This window comes from Pygocentrus nattereri, chromosome 27 (genome assembly GCF_015220715.1).
Source record: "Pygocentrus nattereri isolate fPygNat1 chromosome 27, fPygNat1.pri, whole genome shotgun sequence".
In the NCBI taxonomy this organism is placed as follows: domain Eukaryota; kingdom Metazoa; phylum Chordata; class Actinopteri; order Characiformes; family Serrasalmidae; genus Pygocentrus; species Pygocentrus nattereri.
In genome coordinates, this window is record NC_051237.1 from 19,637,337 (window position 1) to 19,659,553 (window position 22,217).

General features: G+C 39.4%; 2 protein-coding genes across 3 annotated transcripts in view; both read left to right on the plus strand.

The window, feature by feature from the left end:
- LOC108411563 (TRIO and F-actin-binding protein) overlaps positions 1–16,943 on the plus strand; it is a 34,688-nt gene extending 17,745 nt beyond the window's left edge. For both annotated transcript variants that reach the window (XM_017683194.2, XM_017683195.2), the window contains 12 exons: positions 2,594–2,650; positions 2,965–3,033; positions 3,410–3,499; positions 3,726–3,835; positions 5,263–5,683; positions 7,907–8,138; positions 10,071–10,182; positions 12,894–13,053; positions 13,167–13,283; positions 13,729–13,815; positions 14,949–15,139; positions 15,666–16,943. In XM_017683194.2, the coding sequence (XP_017538683.2) occupies positions 2,594–2,650; positions 2,965–3,033; positions 3,410–3,499; positions 3,726–3,835; positions 5,263–5,683; positions 7,907–8,138; positions 10,071–10,182; positions 12,894–13,053; positions 13,167–13,283; positions 13,729–13,815; positions 14,949–15,110 (1,617 nt within the window). In that variant the 3' untranslated portion in view covers positions 15,111–15,139; positions 15,666–16,943. The remainder of the gene's footprint in view (positions 1–2,593; positions 2,651–2,964; positions 3,034–3,409; positions 3,500–3,725; positions 3,836–5,262; positions 5,684–7,906; positions 8,139–10,070; positions 10,183–12,893; positions 13,054–13,166; positions 13,284–13,728; positions 13,816–14,948; positions 15,140–15,665) is intronic.
- Positions 16,944–18,480: 1,537 nt separating this feature from the next.
- Positions 18,481–21,662, plus strand: ndufa6 (NADH:ubiquinone oxidoreductase subunit A6). The gene is made up of 3 exons (XM_017683196.1): positions 18,481–18,641; positions 19,831–19,946; positions 20,879–21,662. Exons 1-3 carry the CDS (start codon positions 18,515–18,517, stop codon positions 21,008–21,010), a joined length of 375 nt encoding a protein of 124 aa, XP_017538685.1. The 5' UTR covers positions 18,481–18,514; the 3' UTR covers positions 21,011–21,662.
- The last annotated feature ends 555 nt before the right edge of the window (positions 21,663–22,217 follow it).

The window sequence follows — 22,217 nt, forward strand, 5'->3', positions numbered from 1 at the left end:
ATCTGTCAAAAGAGAAGAAATGTTAGATGTGTGATTCCATAATGACTGAAAAGGCTGAATGAAGTTACAAAATACATTTAATATAAAAAATTTATTAATTAATATCCAAAATACACACTTGAAACATAATGATCAGGTTTCTTACCAAGTATTTAGTGTAAATAATTTACAGTGTATTATTTCTGATTTAACAACTTGTAAATGCTGCCTAACTCCTCCAAACGCTGCCTTACTCCACTAAATGTGCCCTAACTCCTGTAAATGCGCCCTAATGGCCTGGCTGCTAAACTGAGAATACAAAATGCTGCAAAAACACTGCTGATTCAACTGTAGCTGAGAATACACACCTAAAGTTAATTAAGCCAGAATACACTCCTGGGCCTGCCGAAAACACTGAATACAACAGTGTTAGTCAGAGTGAAGCATTCTGGAGAATTCTACAAAAGATTTCAGTATGTGGAATGGAGCGGCATGTTGAAGCGAGAGTGGCATGTTGGAGACTGATAACAGTTTGTGTGTGGAAGTAAGAATGCAGACAGGGCAGCGTTTCTTAATCTTAATCCAAAATCACATCTTTACTGCCTTGAGCACTCTTGAGTGTGTGTGTGTATATGTAATATAAGTAGGTTTTAGGAATATAAATGTTTGTCAAGCATCCAGATGTACAGTTGCATAAACAGTGCATTTCTCTTCTCCACCATTTTTGCATGTAAAACTTCATCTGTCTCTCTGTCTCTCTGTCTCTCTCTCTGTCTCTCTCTCTGTCTCTCTCTCTGTCTCTCTCTCTGTCTCTCTCTCTGTCTCTCTCTGTCTCTCTCTGTCTCTCTCTGTCTCTCTCTCTCTCTGTCTCTCTCTGTCTCTCTCTGTCTCTCTCTGTCTCTCTCTCTCTCTCTCTCTCTCTCTCTCTCTCTCTCTCTGTTTCCTGTTACTTTCACACTTAATCCACACTGTTTGCACACACCCTTGTGTGTAATAGTGTAATGCAGAGTAAGCCCGTCTTATCGTCATTGTTTTAAAGTGACAAATACATTTTTAATTCACCTGCTGATTAGAATAAAGTAAACATAAACACGCACATGATTTGGGTTATTGTACAAACGTATTACTTTGTAATTACATAATTACTTTTTTATTATTTATTCATTCTCCATTAGGCCTGTGTGATTATCTAAAAATAATTTTTTCAAACAAATACACATGGTCAGCTGAGGCTTTGACCTATTTTTAGTGTGTGTGCTTTTTTGAATACTGTTTTAATGAATATCTTTAACAAAACCACATATTAAAATCATATAATACTGAATAGCCCAGCATCTTTTAATAACTACTTCCAACGTTACCACTACATGTACATTCGTGGGCTTCTTCTGGTGCAGATCTAGGATGAATTGCTTGCTGATAGCACTCCCTGCTGGAGAAACGTAAGTCATGTTCATGTGAAAAGACATGAAAGACGTTATTTTTCTGTTGTTATAGCAGCATTTTCACAAGGTAATTAACCACCGGCACACTTAAGCTGCATAGGAAATACTGCAAATTTTAAGCAAACATGATCAGTGGGAAATATATTCTACCATCACCCTTTAAAGGCCTAGTGTTTTAATATTATATGTACATATTATTCAGTATTATATATGACCTTTTCCTCATCCTGTTGCTTGATTGTGGACATATATTACTGTACAACTGTAAATTGGAAGTAGTGCAATAGTGGTGTATATTACTGTATATATTGTGTGAATATACACTCACTGGCCACTTTATTAGGTACACATTGCTAGTAAAAGGTTGGACCCCCTTTTCCCTTCAGAACTGCCTTAATTCTTCGTGGCAGACTTTCAACAAGGTGTTGGAAACATTGCTCAGAGATTTTGGTTGGTTATTTGAGTTCCTGTTGCCTTTCTATCATCTGGAACCAGTCTGCCCATTCTCCTCACAACGGCCGCTCACTGGATATTTTCTCTTTTTCGGACCATACTCTTTAAACCTTAGAGATGGTTGTGTGTGAAAATCCCAGTAGAGCAGCAGTTTCTGAAACACTCAGCCCGTCTGGCACACACACACACACACACACACACACAGTATCTCACAAAAGTGAGTACACGCCTCACATTTCTGCATATATTTTATGTCTTTTCATGGGACAACACTACAGAAATGAAACTTGGATATAACTTAAAGTAGTCAATGTACAGCTTATATAGCAGTACAGATTTACAGTCCTCTGAAAATAACACAGCAGCCATTAATGTCTAAATAACTGGCAACACAAATGAGTGCACCTTTTATATATTATTGTTATATTGTTATATAATTATAACAGAATTTTGTTATAATAACCAGAGCTTTGTTGTTTCACTGCAGCAAGTCACACAGATGCAAGCTGAAGTTATAAAGCATGGCTGCACTCATTGTTGGTTCCAGTATCCTCAAACTAACTTTTTCACTAACTCAAACCTACTTTTTAGATGTTCATCTCTGAACTCTGAAATGAAATTAGTTCATTGCTTAGTAGTTTTTAAAGAAAAATATCCGTATAAGAATCCAGTATCAGTGGAGAGTTTGCTTTCTCTTACTCACTTTCTCTCTCCAGCCTGACCTGCTTAACTTCAAGAAAGGATGGATGTCAAAACTGGACGAAAATGGAGAGGTACAGCATTCCTGTCTTTAGTTTTATCAGTTCATCTTTTCCTCTTTGTTTGTGTGTGTGTACGTGTGTGTGTGTGTGTAAGGTGATAGCTTCATGTTCTTTTAGTGTGTTTGCAGCTGTTTGCTGTGACAGCAGGTGTATGGGAATTCATTTATTGTTAAGCATTTAAGTGTTCTTTGGTCACTTGCATGATATTATGCACATTACAATAAATAATTGATCATAATATCATAAATTAAATGTTACTTTACTCTTGTAATATAACTGTGTGTGTGTGTGTGTGTGTGTGTGTGTGTGTGTGTGCGCATACACAGTGGAAGAAACACTGGTTTGTGCTGACGGACGCTGGTCTTAAGTACTACAGAGATTCTGGAGCAGAAGAGGTAATACAGTGAGTGTGATCACTCACACTAATCATGACTGTTTAAGTGGTGTTTCCCCTCCACTAGTGTTTAGACACTAAGCAGGCCAGGCTGGCTCTGAATTTCAGTTGTTGTTTTACCTGAGGCTGATTTGTAGACTAAATTCAGGGTAGGTTGAAATGAGGCTGGGTAGGGCTGCATTATGTGTTTATTTGAGGCAGAATTGTGAGCTGAGGCCGGATTTCAGGTTGAAATGAGGTTGAGGTATGAATTGCAGTTGGATTGTGGGTGAAATTGAGGCTGGATTGGGATGCTGATTTAAGGCTAAATTTGACTCTCTTCAGGTCTGTATTATGCGTCAATACTATCAAACTCTTTCTGCTTCTGTCCACTGCAGAAAGAGGAGCTGGATGGGGAGATAGATCTCAGATCATGTGTGAAGGTCTCAGAGTTTGATGTGGAAAGGAACTATGGGTTTCAGATTCAGGTGAGTAAAATTCAAGTGAAAGGCAGAGATTTATGGTTAGTTTTGTAAGTAAAAGGAGTAGACTTTTAGAAAATCTCTCTTGAATCTCTCTTTTGAATACACTGTTGAAGCAGTGACTAATACACCCTGATAGTCTACAATATGTATAAAGGGAAGCTTTTCGAGACATATCCTAATTTATGTAGCTGATGTAAAATAGTACTGCCCCTCTTTCTCTCTCCCTCAGACAAAGGATGCTCTGTTTACACTGTCAGCGATGACGGCTGGTATCAGGAGAAACTGGATTGAGGTTCTAAGGAAAAGCATCAGACCCAGCAGCTCTCCTGACCTAACACAGTCAGTGTCACACATGCATTTAAATTTTACCCAGTTCATCTCACACTTACACAATCTCTCAGACATTACACAATCAACCCCTCTCACACATGCTAACCATGCTAACTCTCTCTCACACACACACATATGGAGAGTTATAGAATGAGTTGTACTAAACGGAGCACTGCTACTTGATTCCACCTTAGCCACAAGTTAATTTGTGACATTTCTTCCATACTACATCTGCCCTGGTCAACTTTAAGTGCTATTATTGTGAAATGGACACACGTAGGAGCAACATTGAAGTGGAGAAAGCAAAAAGCTTTCTGCTCAGGGATCACCATGTCCTCACAGACTTAAGGGAGCCATCTTTCACTGACAGTCAAACTCTATGACCCCCTCTTTCAGTGGGTATGTGATTGGTTCCTAGGTGCCGCCTGATTATAAAAATATGGCACTTTTAAATCGGATTAATCTTTTTGAATCACGCTGTATGTTGGGGGAGGGATAAAGGTCTGGTGTTGTTTTCCAGGGATTGGGCCCCTTAGTTCCAGTGAAGGGTAATGTTAATGCTAGAGCACACAAAGAGGTTTAGACAATTATATGCTTCCAGCTTTGTAGCAACAGTTTGAGGAAGGCCCCTTCTTGTCCCCGAATGAGTGTGCTCCTGTGCTTAAAGCTAGCTCCATAAATTACATAGGTTAATGAATTTGGTATGGAGGACCTCCAGTGGCCTGCACAGATCCCTGACCTCAAACTCGCTAAACAGATCTTCTCGTCAAACAGTAATGCCTGACATGACAAATGCTCTTTTGGCTGAATAGGCACAAATTCCCGCAGACTAACTCCAAAATCCTGTGGAAAGCCTTGGCTGAACAGTAGATTCTGTTGTAGCTGTAGAAGTTAAGTCATTTTCTAGTTCTTTGTCACTGGTCACAGGACGCTGCTGGATAGATATTTTTCAGTGGTGGACTATTCTCAGTCCAGCATGGTCTGAGAATATGATATGGAAAATAAGAAGATTGATAACTGATATGGAAAATAAGAAGATTGATAAAATGTCCTGGAAATGTATATTCACCTTCCAAAAATGCATATTTTAGCATATTCTTTCTATCCTACTTTAGCACGTTTGGAGATCCCCAGTTTGAGTGTCCTATAATACTTCTCATAGTTTATGATGATACACCTAGAGCAAGGCTACAGTGTGTAACTTTCCAATGGTTTGTATGTGTACATGTCAGTGTATGACTAAGTCAGTAAGGAGTCTTTAGGGTTTGTTGAGCAACATTTGTGTGTTTAAAATTGTAGGAAAATGGGAATTCTCTCTCTCTCTCTCTCTCTCTCTCTCTCTCTCTCTCTCTCTCTCTCTCTCTCTCTCTCTCTATCTCTCTATCTCTCTATCTCTCTATCTCTCTATCTATCTATCTATCTATCTATCTATCTAGGATTCCAGACAGTAGCAGTGATAAAGAAAACTCCCGTCACCCATCCTCCCGGCGTCTTCTCTCCCGATCAGAAACTTCCTCCACTCCAAACCCCACCCACCGCAGATTTGATTACGTTGAGCTGTCACCTGTAGCCAGCCCCCTTGTCCCCACCCCATCCAATCAGAGAGAGGCTGGGGAAGGGCAGGTCCGTGACCACGGCCAGTGGCAAGAAGAGAAAGTCAGAGACCCTTCCCAAAGCGATTGGGAGGGGGTGCTGCAGCGTAAAGGGGCAGTGACTGCTTCAGAACAGAAACGAATCGCGGAGGAGATAGAGAGGAAATGGGCGGAGTTTGAGCGTCTGCCGCTCAAAGAGATGAGATCACTTCCTGCATTGGGGTCACGGACTGGCCCGTTAGCCAATGAGGCGCTGCAGAGGGAGGTAGAGCGTGCAGATGATTTTCAATTTGCAAAATGAGAGCTGCAAATTATCAATCCATCTGTGTGTGTCTGTGTGTGGTGAAACAGTGACCTAGAATGCCTTAGTCAAAGACTAAAAGTCCTGTGAAGGTGCATAAAAGAATGCAATAGCAAATCCAGAGCCAAACAAATAAGTAAATTCAGAAATGTGACAACATGAACTTTCAGGGCACATCTGTCAAAGTCATTTGAGTCGTTTAATGTAAAGTGGTTTGCATTAGAGAAACTTACTGAATTAAATTTTTTCACAGTGGTGGAGACAGAACCGGACATCTGAAGAGTTAATACCTCTCAAATCTCAATCACTGACAGTTTTTACCTGAAATGATTTGAAATGTGGTGCCTGATGCCTGAGACATTGTTTTATGGTAGTTTTGAAATAAGCTTTTGAGGTAAAATATATTTTATCAGATTCATGCATGGTGGAGGGGTACATGAAAAAATGTCAGATTTACCACTATTGTACCATCATCAGCATTACATATAAGAACTCAGAAGACATTTAGGTTTGCTGGTGGTGTTGGATAGTGAATAAAATGGCTATATTTGTTTTGTAGTTCCTGTCACCACAACTGTAAAGAAACCTGAGTCAGTAGGTTTTTTTCTTTACATTGAACCATTTTACAGCAAACCACTCTGAATGGCTTTCATATCGATGAGCAGATTTAACATGCATGAATTCATGCTCACAAAGACACATTCAGAAACCATAGCGGACATAGAGGAAGCTACATTTTTATTTTTAATTTGCTATACGAGCCTTAAAGGCATGTTATAGTGTATTCATAAGGGTCATTTGGCTAAAGTGTTCCTTGTGTGTGTTATGGCTGCTTACATAGTGGTGTGGTGAATGAGTAAGCATATAAAAGTAAAAGATTCCATTGATATTTCCGCATTTCTGCGTAGATCAATTGAACACATGCAAACGAAGTCATTCTGAGTGCTTTGTTCTTGAAATTCTTGTGCTATGCTGATAATGCCAATGCAAATGGTAAATCTGACAAAGTTTTCTTTTAGGACTATTCTGCTTTAGAATGCCCTGCATGTACCCCTAAATCAGGCATGTCAAACTGGTGACCTTCTGTGCCAAAGTGTTTAGTGTTTACCTTCTTCTAATGCTCTATATTCCGTTCATGAAGCCTTTGTTAATTAGCTGATGTGCTGAATGAGGTGTGTTTAATGAGGCAGTGTGTTGAAATCTGCAGTGTTTTGGCCCATGTGAGCTGGCACTAAACACATGTGACCTACACCATGAATGGGTTTAATCAAACAACCCATTCATAATCATTTCATGTAATAGCTTTTATTCAGTCATTAAAAGCTTTAGATTGTGTGTATTTGATGACCACTGCTGTAAACACACTTGTTAAGTTTCTCTAATATGGAACATTTTACATTAAAGCACTCTTAAATGACATTATCATACATTTTTAATTATGCAGAAATTTTGAGAAATAGTGGAATTCCTTTTATCTGGTTTTTTGCTGGGTTTTATGCTGTGTGTGTGTGTGTGAGTGTGGAGTGTGCATGCTCTTACTTTCTCCTTAACCCAAATTTCGTTTAGCCAAGTCATGTTTAGTGTCTGAATTTTGTATTTTTTTTCCACTAGAAGTACAAGTCCAATGTGTACTTTCTGCTGCACTGCTCGCTGCCTGGTATTAAAAGCTACATTGATTAACATAGGATGGTTTCCATGCTTCACTTAGGATGTTGTGGGAACATAGACTGGGTTGAACTTGATGTTGCGCTTTAAACGTATCGGTCCTGTTTAATTATCTGCCAAATGTGTGGCAACTTTGAAAAACAAAAGCTGGATAAAACATTATTATTTGATCAGTGGCACCCCAAGTTTTGCATGGGACTGTATAACAATGTCAGAAGCTCAAGCTGATTTGAGGCAACTGTGTGATTTAGACATTAATTTGGCACAGCGCTAATTGGTGTTGTTACTTGTTAGCTGCATTAGCCTTGTATCTCTAGTGTAGAACTAAAAAAAGCAAACTTCAGACACCAAACAGGTTTTGACTGATCATCTATATGTAATATATTGGGGGAAAACTTGACTGTATTTCTGTTTTACAAATTAGTCCATGTAATTCATAGAATTAATTCTTGAAGGTTTTATTGCCATATCTTTCAGTGGGCTTTACCTCCCTCTCCCTGTCTCTTTTTTTTTCTCCACCAGGTGGCGTCTCTGAGGCAGCAGCTGGAGCGAGTGAAGGGTGGTGGGGGTGTGTGTGGGGGATGTGTGTGTGGGAGAATTTGTGGGGGTGTGTGTGGTGTGAGTTTGGAGCAGATGGAGCGTGCTCACAGACAGGCTCTAGAGGAGCTGCAAAGGAAACATGAGCGTCATACAGCTGAGCTGGAGAGAGAGAGAGAGAGATTACTGCAGGAGGAAACGCAGGCTACTGCACGTGGTAAAAACGCACACATACACACTCTGTCAAATGTACATTTACATTTGTTATTGTCATTTGTGGTTGACGCAGTCCTACACTGTTGAAAGTTAACTTAGCAGCCTGTAGTTTGCAGATTAGAGAAATCAATAAAGATTAGAGAAAACAATAATTCACTTTCCACCAGTTCGGTCCCAACACTGACTGCACAATCAGCCTCAGCCCATGTAAGAGAGAGCACAGTAGTCTGCTTGATTAGCTTCAAAAGCCATTTCTAACACACTTATCAGCTAGATAACGCTAGTCCTACAAATATTATTACTACTTCTGATGCTACAGAGTCTACTGAGCAGAGAAAATGATCTTGCATTGCATTTAGCGTGATGTGATTATGTCACATACAGATGAATGACAAAGGGAAAAAAAGTCTTTGTAGGTTGTTGGGCCACCACAAGCTGCTTCAGTGCATTTTAGCATAGACTCTACAAGCCTCTAGAGCTGTATTCGAGGGTACTCGAATACCCATCTTCATAGTTATTTCTTGCCTGTGTTTTAACAACTGTCATGAAGAGGGCTATCTAACATACGAATGTCCCATAAATGCTCACTCGGGATGATTTGTATCATTTTGGTACTCAAAGCATTCAGTGCCTTGCGGATAGAGCGTTTCCTCCATCTGCGGAGCATGAGGGGAGAGTCACTGCAAATCAGTTATTAAATATTCTGCCTCTCAGTGACCCTCCCCTTTTACACACACAAATGCCGACTAAGTACTTTTACCATTGTGTTTTGCATAGATCTAAATGCAGATCACTTTAGTCTTTGTGATAGAATCTCCTACATCCATGTCCCAATAAGGAACCGTTTTTTTAAAGTCATTCTGTGCCTCGTAGCCCAGTTCCTAACTGTACACAGCCAACAGAATAGCTTTACTGGTGTTTCTGCCTATGTGCAGGGCAATTGTGTTAGGTACTGTTTTATTCTAAATGTCTTTCAAACATGCTCTATTTTTTAAAAATTTGTTTAGATTTAAGCTTAGTCGTTGTTAGAACCATTCAGCAGATCAAAAAAATTTGCATCTGGTTTATTCCACTGCAATGTTCAACGGAAAAACCAAAATTCCACTGACCGCAGCAGTAAGCGGAATGGAATTTTTTGTCAGTGCTCCATTAAAAATATAATGTCTGGTTTGCCGCCATCAGTCTACAACAATGTAAACAGAATCAGACCTTCTCCTCTGTGCATCTTGATTTACAACTGAGGTCTACTGGACCTGCTCCACATTTTTATGTGCCACAGAACAAAACCTTGTATCTCCAAAATGGTATCTTTACAGGAAAAGGAAAAAACATGCTTTACTTATGTAAATATTGCTCTTAATAATTTGGAATAATTTTTCATCTGACAGACACAATGTGTCAGACAGCTTATCTCATATTACCGACTTCACAGCAAATAAAATGACTCACCTAACATAGAATTAGATAATTCTACTTCTTGTGTTGAGCTAATGCCGAGGTTCACTACACAGACAAATCCAAATCTGACGTTTTTATTGCTGTTTTGGTGTTTGAAATGAGTAAAATGGTTAGAAAACAACATCCAGTCGGTTAGACTATTGAGTGCCTGAGGCCCATCTAACCATATCTGGAGCTTTACATTCAAAATATATGTATGTGGGAAATGCTGACTAAAGAACTAAAATGTCATAGGAATGATGGATTGCGAAGCAGATTGATAGCAGTCGTTGCGCAACAGTGACTGGAGGACTAAGATGATAATGTATGAGATTCTTATTTACAGTGTTATGACAGTGATTAATAAGATGCATTAATTATTATCATATATATATATATATATATATATATATATATATATATATATATATATATCTGTCTGTGTGTGTGTGTGTGTGTGTGTGTGTGTGTGTGTGTGTGTGTGTGTGTGTATCAGCTATGGAAGCCCTGAAGAAGGCTCATAAGGAAGAGCTGGAGCGTGAGGTGCAGAAAGCAAAAAGCCTGGCGACACACACAGCAGACACACAAACTCTCAGAGAACAGCAGCAGTAAGTATATAAGTACACACAGACATGCAAGCAACAATGTATGATGTGTATGTACTATGGCAGTGTATGTCCATGCTATAGTTGGTAACTGGTTAGAAAGGAATTAAGAACTTTAGACTGGTTAATAATCATTTACATTTATTCAAGTATTGCTCAATTAATGTTTGCTTTACACTTGAAAAAAATTATACACAGTTACAATAACACTTCCACAGTGTTATTTAGGCTAACATTAGTTTTTTTAGTGTGACCTCGCAACAGTTTGACAGTTTATAGAATATTTGTCAAAGATATATAACAAGAGTTTAACTTTAATGAAACTAGCCAGACAGAAAAGTATAGAGTTAAAAGTATTACTGACAAATCTTTGCTTGTGCACAGGCTGTGCTGCTTATAGCACACACATATTCTACTTGGAACTAGACGTGCCTCTGAAGGCCAGAGTACACTGACCGGTTCAATCAAGAACACTCTGAAGTTTGCAGTTGTTTTTAGAATGGCAAGAAAAAGAACTGACAATTCAAATAAGCCAGAGTGAATAAGAATATTTCAACAGTAGAACACAGGTGTGGTGTATCAGCCAAACATTTGTGTTTGTTCAGGCAGTGTACTAAGTGAACTAAGAAGTCAAAATGACAAAACATCATAGCTGACTGTTACAGATTATACTAATCTACCTTTGCTCCATCAAAAAAATAAAATATCCCACAATAGTTGATGTCCACAATTATTGCTTTTTTTCTGTTATGCCAAATCCGGCAAATAAACAGTAGTTGTGTATTAAAATATGCAAAAGTGTGTTCTCTGTAAAGGATCTTTACTTACTTTCATAATGTAATTTTATAAGGCGCAGGTAAACTTTGACATATGGCTCTAGCTGCACTGCAGAATGGAGGAGCTTGAAGGAAAATCATTAATGTACTTAAAATTGTCTAAAAATGAATAGGAGCTAAATAAGATTTTACTGTGAGAGGCAACAATTACTGACACTTTATACTGGTGGGGGTAGCAAATTTAGCGGATAATCTACTTGGAATTCAAGTGCAATGAATATAGGTGCAGTGTTGTCATTGTGCTTTTTTGTATGCAAAAAATGCTTCGATAGGTTAGAATAAAAAAAATTCAGCATTTGACTTATTACATCAAAATGACTTATTATAGGCATTTACATAAAATCACAAAAATAGGTATATTTGTTTGAAAAACTCTTCTGCTCTCTGAGCACAAGCTATGGCAGCTATGTTGGCACCAAAAAGATGATGTGCTTTTTACAGGTGTTAAATAACGAATACTCTGTATTTATTATCAGCCTCAGTAAATCTGAGTAGGTGCTTCATTATAATAATCTCCTCTTAGTATTTTGAGATTTGAGAAGAAAATTCCTTTAAATACATATGCAGTGAGGCATAAACGCAAAATGGCAGCAACCACTCCTTTGATCTTATTATGGTTGCTAAGGTGCTGTTTACAACAATTTTTAATCTGTACAGTCACTTTATAACACCAAAGTGCAGTTTATCTGTTTTAGTTACATTATATGAAAGCATTGTTAATTTACAGTTTTGTTTTGTTTATGGCATTTGCATTTTTTAACATTTGAAATGCTTTTGATACCTGCGAAAAATAATAGAATAATGATAAATATTGTGCAACATACTTATGAGTAGAAAGAGACTACATTGGGAGGACAGAGAAAAGACAGTAGAAACACATGGTTGAGCTTAAAGAAATATTTTTAAAAATAGTGTTGTGAATATTCCTTGCTGGACAAGCTTACAGACCACTGCTAAAGAAAAAACCCATTCAGTCTATAAAAGAAAGAAAGGCTATACTTTCTGTAGTAGTTTATATTGAAATACTTATGAATTATGGTTCTTTAAGGGTTCTTTCATTACGATGTCAAGCCTGTAGCAGTAGCAACCTTTCATGGTGTTATATAGAACCCTTTTCTTCATGCAAAGGGTACTTTGATTGTTGTAGTTCTATATAGAACCATTCTCTTTATTAAAGAACCCTTGAAGAACCATCTTTTAGTGTGTACTTTTAAGTGAATACAGTTGAAATGTGGTAATAATTTCCAATAATTACCCGTGTTAAATCAACTGAAGCTGATGTACTTTTAGCCTCAGTAGGGCTGAATGTTTTGGGGGAATTATCAAATCTTAGTTTTTTATCTGACTAATATTGTGTCTTTTTATTGTAAATGGGATCATTCTTATAAAATAAGCTGTAGGCCTTTTTGGGCAAGAACACAAGCACATCGTTCTTTCAGACGCTGAATGTAATATGCCAGACATCACAAACTTTTCGTTTTTTGGTTAAATTTCCAACTTCAGTTTTTTCTTTTTATTTAATGGAATTATGCTTGTATTTAAACTTGTATCTGAAGTGTTATGGTACTACACTAATTTCATAGTAAAGGTTTGGACAAAGGCAACAGGTTTTAGTTCTTGAAATGCAGAGTGGAAAATTGGTCAATTGGGCATTGATTTTCTAGTACCTAAGTAAAGATAGCTAAGCAAGAAATAATTTTAATGCAAATCACCATTAGCTGAGCTCTAACAAACTACTAGAATCCCATAGGGACGTTATTAGCCAGAAAATTAGAACTTCCACTAAAACGTGGAAAAATAACTCCCCTTGATAATACTGTTTTGACATTTTTACACTGGAATGTGTTGCTCATTTTGTGTGTGTGTGTGTGTGTGTAGGTTGGAGTTACTCTCTCTGGGCAGAGAATTGCAGGCTCTGTCTGAGCGTTACTCTCAGAAATGCCTGGAGCTAAATCGTGCCCAGCAGCACAGCGGAGAGAGGGAGAGAGAGATCAGTCAGAAGCGCAGAGAGATGGAGCAGCTGAAGAAGGAAAACCAGGTAAACAGGGGTTGCATGGAGAAGGTAGTTTTAGTTTTCTCCAGCAAATATGTATCTGAAGTTGTTAAATCTTTTAAATCTATCCCACTCTCTCTCTCACTTCCTCCCTCTAGGACCTGCACACTCGTTTAACGGAAGAGATTCGGCGAATGCGCTCATTTGTCACAGGTCAAGGGTCAGAGGAAGTCACTGCCATTGACCAAAAGGAGCGTCCAGCGTGTGAGCTGGAGGTGAGGCTAAATCACTGCCTGCCAAATTAAAGGCTGGAAACATTTTGTGCACATTGTACTAATTGTAGATACTAGTATTATCTTAAGTAGCATATTAGCATTGTAGGAATATGGCAGTAGTAATATAAATGAAACAGAGGTAGTAGTAGTAGTTAAAGTTGCATAGACATAAAGGTGGTTGCAGTGGCAGTAGTAGTACTAGTAGTATAGAAGTAAGAGTAATAATTCCAACAGTAGGAGTACTACAGATGTAAAAAAATAATTGCAGTAGTAATGTAGTGGTACTTGTATTGTGAAAGTAGTAGTATAAAAGTAAAATGTGTTATATAGAAGTAGAAGTGGTATTAAAGTAGTAGCATTAGCAGACGTAGTGCAGCAGATGTAATCAGTAATAGTGTTATTAGTAGTACAGGTGTTTTAACAGTCATATTGTGTCTATGTGCAGGTGTTGCTGAGAGTGAAGCAGAATGAGGTGGAGTATTTACATAAAGAGATCATGTGCCTACGGAACGAAGTGCAGTTTCTCAACACGGTAGTGTGAGTGAGTGAGTGAGTGAGTGAGTGAGTGAGTGAGTGAGTGAGTGAGTGAGTGAGTGAGTGAGTGAGTGAGTGAGTGAGTGAGTGAGTGAGTGAGTGAGTGAGTGAGCGAGCGATTCTCAGTGAGTGAGCGAGCGAGCGAGCGATTCTCAGTGAGTGAGCGAGCGAGCGAGCGATTCTCAGTGAGTGAGCGAGCGAGCGAGCGATTCTCAGTGAGTGAGCGAGCGAGCGAGCGATTCTCAGTGAGTGAGCGAGCGAGCGAGCGAGCGATTCTCAGTGAGTGAGCGAGCGAGCGAGCGAGCGATTCTCAGTGAGTGAGCGAGCGAGCGAGCGAGCGATTCTCCGTGAGTGAGCGAGCGAGCGAGCGATTCTCCGTGAGTGAGCGAGCGAGCGAGCGATTCTCCGTGAGTGAGCGAGCGAGTGAGTGATTCTCAGTGAGTGAGTGAGCGAGTGAGTGATTCTCAGTGAGTGATTCTCAGTGAGTGAGTGAGCGAGTGAGTGATTCTCAGTGAGTGATTCTCAGTGAGTGAGCGAGCGAGCGAGCGATTCTCCGTGAGTGAGCGAGCGAGCGAGCGATTCTCCGTGAGTGAGCGAGCGAGCGAGCGATTCTCCGTGAGTGAGCGAGCGAGCGAGCGATTCTCCGTGAGTGAGCGAGCGAGCGAGCGATTCTCCGTGAGTGATTCTCAGTGAGTGAGCGAGTGAGTGATTCTCAGTGAGTGAGTGAGCGAGTGAGTGATTCTCAGTGAGTGATTCTCAGTGAGTGAGTGAGCGAGTGAGTGATTCTCAGTGAGTGATTCAATCAGTCAGTCGGTGTGTGAGAGAGACAGTCAGTAACATTGTACCTGCTGAAACAGTGAAGATACCACAGTTGTGCACAACTCCGATCCTAGAGAGCTGGTATTCAGCACAGTATGGTGCTTTCCCTGTTCCAACACACCTGATTACACTTTCCTGTTAATTGCCAGGTTTAGTGGGGAAAACTCCAAACTGTGCCGGCCTTCCAGGCCGGACTCCTGACCGGAGTTGTGCACCCCTGAGATACCACATGATAAAACTCTCCTTGTGCTAAGTTGATCATGTGATTGTACACAACTCAGACACCACTCATAATTGTTTGTGCATGTTCAGGAGAAGCAGGGTGTGTGTGCTCGCTATAAGGATGTGTGTGAGGAGCTGCGGGGGATGAAGGAGCGTGGTGAGCAAGAGGTACAGACTCTGAGGGAGCACCTGAGGCTGGCTATGGCGGCGCTGCAGGAGGGCCAGCACCTCAGCAACAGCCTGCAGCACTGACCCCTATTGGACTATTGGACACACAACAGGTATTGCAGCACCTGGAGGGTTAGAATTCAAGAGTTTAGAGTTTAGAATGTAAGGTCTAAAGCAATGGTCACCAGTCCAGTGTTTTGAGGTTATTGTTGGGGTGTAGGGTTTTTGGTTGGAGTTTAGGGTTTGAAGTCTGTAGATGGGTTTTGCAGTTTACAGTTGGGGTTTATGGTTTTGAGTTTTTGTGGTGAGGTTTATGATATGGTTTAGAGGGTTATAGTTTAGACATCTGGATTTGGTGTTTAGGGCTATAGTTTTAAAGGCTTCTTTTAAAGGATCACTAAAGGCGGAGTTTTTAGTGAGCTTCTTAAACCTGTGTTTAGTTTGTATAGCCCATACCAATTAACCTAATTTTTATTTTATTTAATTTACATGGATTAAGCCTAGTCCTGAGTTGAATGGAAGATATAGTCCATGAATAGGCCTAATTCCTGTCTTGGAAAGTGGCACATTGTCTTTTTTTTTTTTTTTCATTTATAATCTGCAGTTTTCATAATTTGTAATATATTGTGTTTATTTCAGCTGAAGTGGAGGAGCCAGGTGGAGCATGTGCCTTTCATTTCAATCCAGTCAGCCAATCAGCAGCAGGGAACTGCCTCAGCTAACCTGTCCTGATACACTGGGTCGCTTAAATCTGTCTCTGCACTTTTTGTCAAGTGTGATTGCTGTCTTTTTTGTCTTTCTATCTTTTATAATATTGTATTTTATTGAGAGAGAATCCTTGAGCGTGAAAGACGTGAATCAAAACTTAAGCACATGGAGAAAAACAACGGGACTGAACTGGAATATTTTTGCTCTTAGGGGTCTTTTTTACAACAGGAAACTTGGAGGAAACCTGAAATACCACTGGAAGAATACTGAAACTGAAACATGTAAACTCATCTACTGTGGCACAATGTATGTGGATCTGTGCACATGTTTTCATGATTTTTCCAGCATGGGTAACACACTGTTTAGGATGGTTGTGTGTTGCTCTGTGGGTTGTGGAAAATCTCAGTCCAGCATCCCCAACACACTTAAACCCCAACAATCTATAAAATGTAGACTTCTCATGTGTGTTAACCCCTTAAACTCCTCAAGTGTCTGTTTGTGCGAGCCACACCTCCGTTTCTCACTCTTATAACTACATAATCTACATATTAGTCTAATATTAGTGTTAGTCTAATAGACTAATAGTATTAGTCTAAACTGAATTTTATGTAACAGTTAAATTGCGGTTAATAGTAATTCTGGAGTTTAAGGGGTACATCACTTGGATTTATTTGTGCAGGTGTGTTACCTGTGTGCAGAGCTGTAGAGTGCTGGTCATCTGGCTGAGACTGTTAGGCACAAAATCTGGACATTCACGGGGTCATGAGGCCTGAGATCCTGGAACAGCAGCACAACTCACTAATCTGAAGTGTGAGTGCTGCAGTGTCCGTCTCTCTTGAGTGCCACAAAAACAGCCCAGCTTTGCTTCAATGAGCCAATTTTGTTTTCTTAAAATAGATACTTTGTTATTTTGCAAATGTTTTTACATATTTAAAGTAATTATTTTACAAATTAATAAAATGCAGGTTGCAGTTTTTGTAGTCTAATTCATCTTGTGTGTGTATAAAGAGTAGAATATCTCTCTGACCTAGGACTGAGAAAATGTGCCTGTCCTTGTCAAGAAGTACCCAAAGTCATTATAATTATAAATAAGTGGAATATTCCCCTCATTGAAAGCTTCTGTTCAGTAATGATGTACAAAAGTCGGTTTTGGCGTTCTCAACAGCTGACGTACACGAGTATTATAAAAGCCCAAGTGTGGAGTAAAAAGTGAGCTGTTCCTCTTCCTTATAGTCCTTATCATAGACAGGCTCCTCTGTAGGTGGAACCCTAATAATATTGACATCACTTGCCATCTAAGTTCAGAAAGCATGGGTGTTTGGAATAGATGACAGTACAGACTCTGAAATAGAGCAGTAGTAAAATGGCACTATAGTTTGGGATGGAAGTGGACTGTATTTAAGAAGAAACACATTAATGCGGTGGATGTCAACTTCAATCCCAAGACACTGCACACTTAATACATTTTCTCTGCTTGTAAAGATTTTATCATCACCTGCTGAGTTAGTGTTTTTTTTAAACTGCATTTTGTATGTTTTTTTGTATTTTTGCATAAGTACATTAGACAATCGGGAATCCCTGTGGCACTCCAAATCCTGACTGCTGACTCTCCTCACAAGGATAGAAAATACATCTGTGATGCCAACTAGCATTATAGCACTCACCCTAATTGGCTTTCAGTTATTATTTTATATTTTTTCCTTTAGAGGAATGACTCTTGAAATTTAATTAACCACCTAGCTTAAAAAATATCCACCCAAAGCACTCGTCTTTCTTTCACCTTCATACACACATGATTAGAGTGGGGTTTTGGCTAGTTTTTAAATAAAAAAATTCGCTGACAAATACTACTGTGGCTTCACTGTTCACAAAAGATGCAACAATAGTTAAATTTTTTATTTTGGCCATAATGTTCCCTTAAGACCTGCCGTAGTATATAACGTATTAAACCAATTGTATCCTAAAACATTTCAGAAAGACTCCTACTTCATCCTCACATAGGCAGGATAGAATCTCATAATCACTGTTGTGAAACCTATTAAGTCCGTTAGTTTCCATCAGAGGGTGGGATCATTAAAAATCCAATTGAATTCAAAAAGGGATGACATAAGGATTAAATTTGAGAAATACATAATAGAGGACAGAGTTTTTGACTAGGGTAGAGCTGGCCTAATAATTCTCAAATATATTGTCTGTGTGTCTCACAAAACTCTTAAAATCGTGTTCTAGGCCCGCAGATGCTGATATAAGAGGTATTACTAGGAGCGTTAGACCCCAGCAGAGGTTTCACCTCCAGTGCTGTAGAGGGCGACAATGCTCAGTCTGCAGACCTGTGATGTTCAAGGGAAGGTGTATCGATTCTTCCGAACTTTCCCGTTTACCGAACCGAGCGTCCGATTTAATGGTTCATTGATTCGTTGAAATCAACTCCTCAGCTTCCATGCACAGCAATGTTCAGCGAGCCTGATGTACTACTTCTGTTCACTAATGCTGTCACACTTTAACGCACAAAACACAACAGAAAGAGCAAGCTACTGTCGATATCAAATGTGATATAAAAAGAGTTCTTACTATGTTACAATACGTGATTTCATCAATTTATGATTACATGTGGAAATATTATTATTCGTATTTTATCTTACTACAACCCCTCAACCCATGTAAATAAATACAACAACCCATGGATGCAAATTCTGTGGTTACTGGTAAAGTTTTAGATTCAGTTGGAACCGATGAACCGGTTCAAAAGAGCCGATTCGTTCGCGAGTCATTCTTCAGCCATGGCGTCGTCGGTTGCCCGCGGTGCTGTGAAGGCGGTCAAGCCGATTTTTAGCCGGGATGTGGACGAAGCTAAGCGGCGGGTGAGGGAGCTTTACCGAGCATGGTACCGAGAGGTTCCCAACACAGGTACTGGCCTGAACCGGACACACACAGCGGCTATAAACGCACAGGGTCAAGGTCAGAAAGAGCACGGCGACCGGCAATGATACGAACAGCTAACGCTAACCAGCGTCAACACAGTTACAGACAGATCAACGCGTCAGCTGTCATAGAAAGCCACCTTTGTCCATTCCGCTGTCGATTCATTTCATTCGCAAGGGTTTGTTTGCAAGAATCCTTAATAAATGTTTATGAAGGTTAATGCCAGTTGTCTTAAAAGGGATAAATGCCATGTCGCCCTACAGTAAAGTGTTAGCCTACCGAAATAACGGAGAGCAACAGCTTTAAGTTGTATTCAGCAAATGAAGGACATTTTGATAAATGCGTCAGTTGACGCCCATAAAGCTGTATTCTTATATTTTTGTGGTTTTATAATTGTAATTTATTTCTCACAAACCTCCTAAATGTAATTGTGTTAAACTGTGGTGAATTTACACTCACTGACTGACTGTGGCCGCTTCAGTGCCCTGTACATCTAGCTACCTTGTATTTGCACTCATTGTCCATTTTTGAAGGTCATCTTGACATTTATACACTTTGAAGTTCTGTGATTACAGACTGCAGTCCATCTCTTTTGCTGCGGAATTGTCAGCCCCCCTTTAACCTGTTCATCAATCACTGCAGTGATATACAGTAGAACAGGTTAACTGTTGTCTGTAAGTTGGACCATCAGAGTAGGTATATCCTATAGAGTGGACAGAGAGTGGACAGTAAGTGGACACACTGTTTAAAAAACCCCAGGAGCACAGCAGTGTCTACTGGACACCGCAGTGTCTGTATTTAGGCCTGATGTGTGGAAGCAGACATAATTCTGTTAGAGTGCTGAAAGACACTCACAATGGAAACTTAAACCTGATGCAAATTCTCAAAAAATTATTAGCCATATCTTGGGCTAATCATTAATTGCTAATACAGTGTTTTTCTCATGCTGCTGCTGAATGAAACTTAAGTGTTGTTCTCCATTTCTCTCTTTACACTCTTTTTCTGTGAAGGGCTTTAATGAGCTGATTAATTAGAGATGAAATATGCAGAACAGTGGAGTTCGTCTGACAAGGAATCATAAAAAGTGCGCTTTGTAAACAGCATATATAAACACTGAAATAATCACAGTTCTTGTTTTTGCTCTGTATAACTGTGGTCACTGTGCTTGTTTTAGTGGCGATGTACCAGCTGGACATCACTGTGCGACAGGGCAGAGACAAGGTTAGAGAGATTTTCAACAAAAACAAGCATGTCACTGACCCCCGAGTCATCGACATGCTGGTCATCAAGGTAAGAAACAGATCAAAAACAAATCTACCCAGAATACTTAAAGCTTACATAAACTACAAAAAACTTCTTTCCAATAAAGTCGAAGCCTACCTGATTCTACTCATTTATTCAGTTCAGACTTTAAGCAGACTTTAGTTTTTTAGTTATATGAAGCGTGCTTCTGCTTAGTTTGAATAAAAAACTTACCCACCGCACGCCAAGACTGATGATTCTGCATTGTGTAACCTGCTCTAACAGACCTGATTCACAAAGGGCTGTAAATACCTGCACATTTACACTAAATAAAAAAAAAACTTATTACTGAAAACAGGCTGGGTTATGAAGCAAAAATTCTGCAATTGTTCTGCTTGTAGCAGTGTGACAAATGTCTAGTAATAATGGTGGACTTGTTTTGGTCAAACCACATTACCAAAACCAAGAGTTTAATTTATATTTTTGTTGTTTACATACATGGGAGTATGTAAAATTTGTGATATCATTTGTAGCTATGTAAAGTATATATTTAATACTATTTACCAGTAATATTATTTACTTATTATATATATTTTATTTACCATGCTAAAAATGTATTGTTCATTTATATAGGCACCAGTGTCACCAAGACAAATTCTTCATATATGCAACTGTACTTGGCCAACAAAGTGACTGTGTGATTCTGTTTTAATGAGCCACTGTGTGAATCAGTTGCGATTTTACCAATCTTTAGGTGTCCGCCTGGCAGATGTATACATGAAAAATACTGCATTTCAGCACTGGCCCATAATTCCAATATCGGTGCTTCCCTATTATATTACGTTACTGTATACATAGTTCCTTCTACTTTATGCTGCACAATTTTTTTTATTTGTTGGAACTGAAACAACAACGTAACTGAGTTAGGAGGGGAAAAACATGCTAAAATGCTGTCCTGTGTCTTTCATGTCTCTCTACAGGGTAAAATGGAACTTCAGGAAACCATCCACATCTGGAAGCAGAAAACACATGTGATGCGTTACTTCCATGAGACCGAAAACCCCTGCCCCAATGACTTCCTGTCAAAATTTTACCATGGACATGAGCCCTGATCTACCCCACCCTACATTTGCACATATATTTGTGATGAAACAGTGTGCTTATTATCTGCTGTTGAACTGTAAATACTCATGTTATCTAAACAACGTGTCTGTCTGCATTCATACACAACGAATTAATATTAAAGTTCTCCAAATATGTTTTGAAGGCATAGAAGATAAACGGATCTGAGATCCCCTCCCTCTTTCTGTTTCTCTAGAGGCTTTCGTGCTTTATACACAAGTCTAGAAGGCGTTTTGGCAGTATGCTCCTCAGTAAGAGGTTGCCTTTTTTGGAAATGGTTTGCTTCTATAGGTTCATACTGTTCAGGTGGCCTTACTGTATCTGTGTAAAAATCATACAACTCCAGCACCAGACTGGTTTATCCAGTGTTGAATTTATTGGGCTTCATGCAGACAGTAAGAGAGCTCAGCTCTGTTAAATACACACTCACACACACACACACACACACAAACACATCCATGTGTACTGCAGAGTCACTCTAAAGCGGCGTATGAGAAATGATAGGACACTCTGATGTTTCTCTGCAATGTAATCTTCCTCCATTAGTAGCATCTTCAGCTTCAGACATCTGATGACACCTATTGAATTTAAGATATTGGGAGAAGGGATGGGTCAACAATAAAAACAAAATATTTGTCATAACCTTTGCACTTTCCTCTTTATACACACAAGATGAATTAGACTTTTTTGCCAGAATCTGACCTGTTGAAATATGAGTGAAGGGTTATTACCTGAATTCAGTCATCATCATCATCATCTTCAGGGACAAAGATGTCATGCTCCTCCAGGAGAGCAGCAAAGTTTTTGCTGATCAGTGTTCCCACATACAGGAAAGGAGCCACCACCATGGCAATACGCATTAAACCCAATGGCGTCTGGTGGGAAGGGGGAAGGGGGAAGGGGGGGGGGCGGCAAAGATGGGGCTTAAGGCCATTAGCTCTCATTGCTTTTTTAATGCATTAATTTACACCTACACTCGCCATCCACTTTCATAGGAACACTTGTAGACCTACTCAGTCAATAAAGTGACAGTGCAACACAAATTAAAGCAGATGCGGGTCAAGAGTTTATGTGACATGAATGGGGAGAGAAGAGTTTATGTATTGTTTATGTTCACATCAAACATCAGAATGAAGCAAACAGGTGATTTAAATGATGATGACATACTTGTTGCCAGATAAGATAGTCTGAGTATAT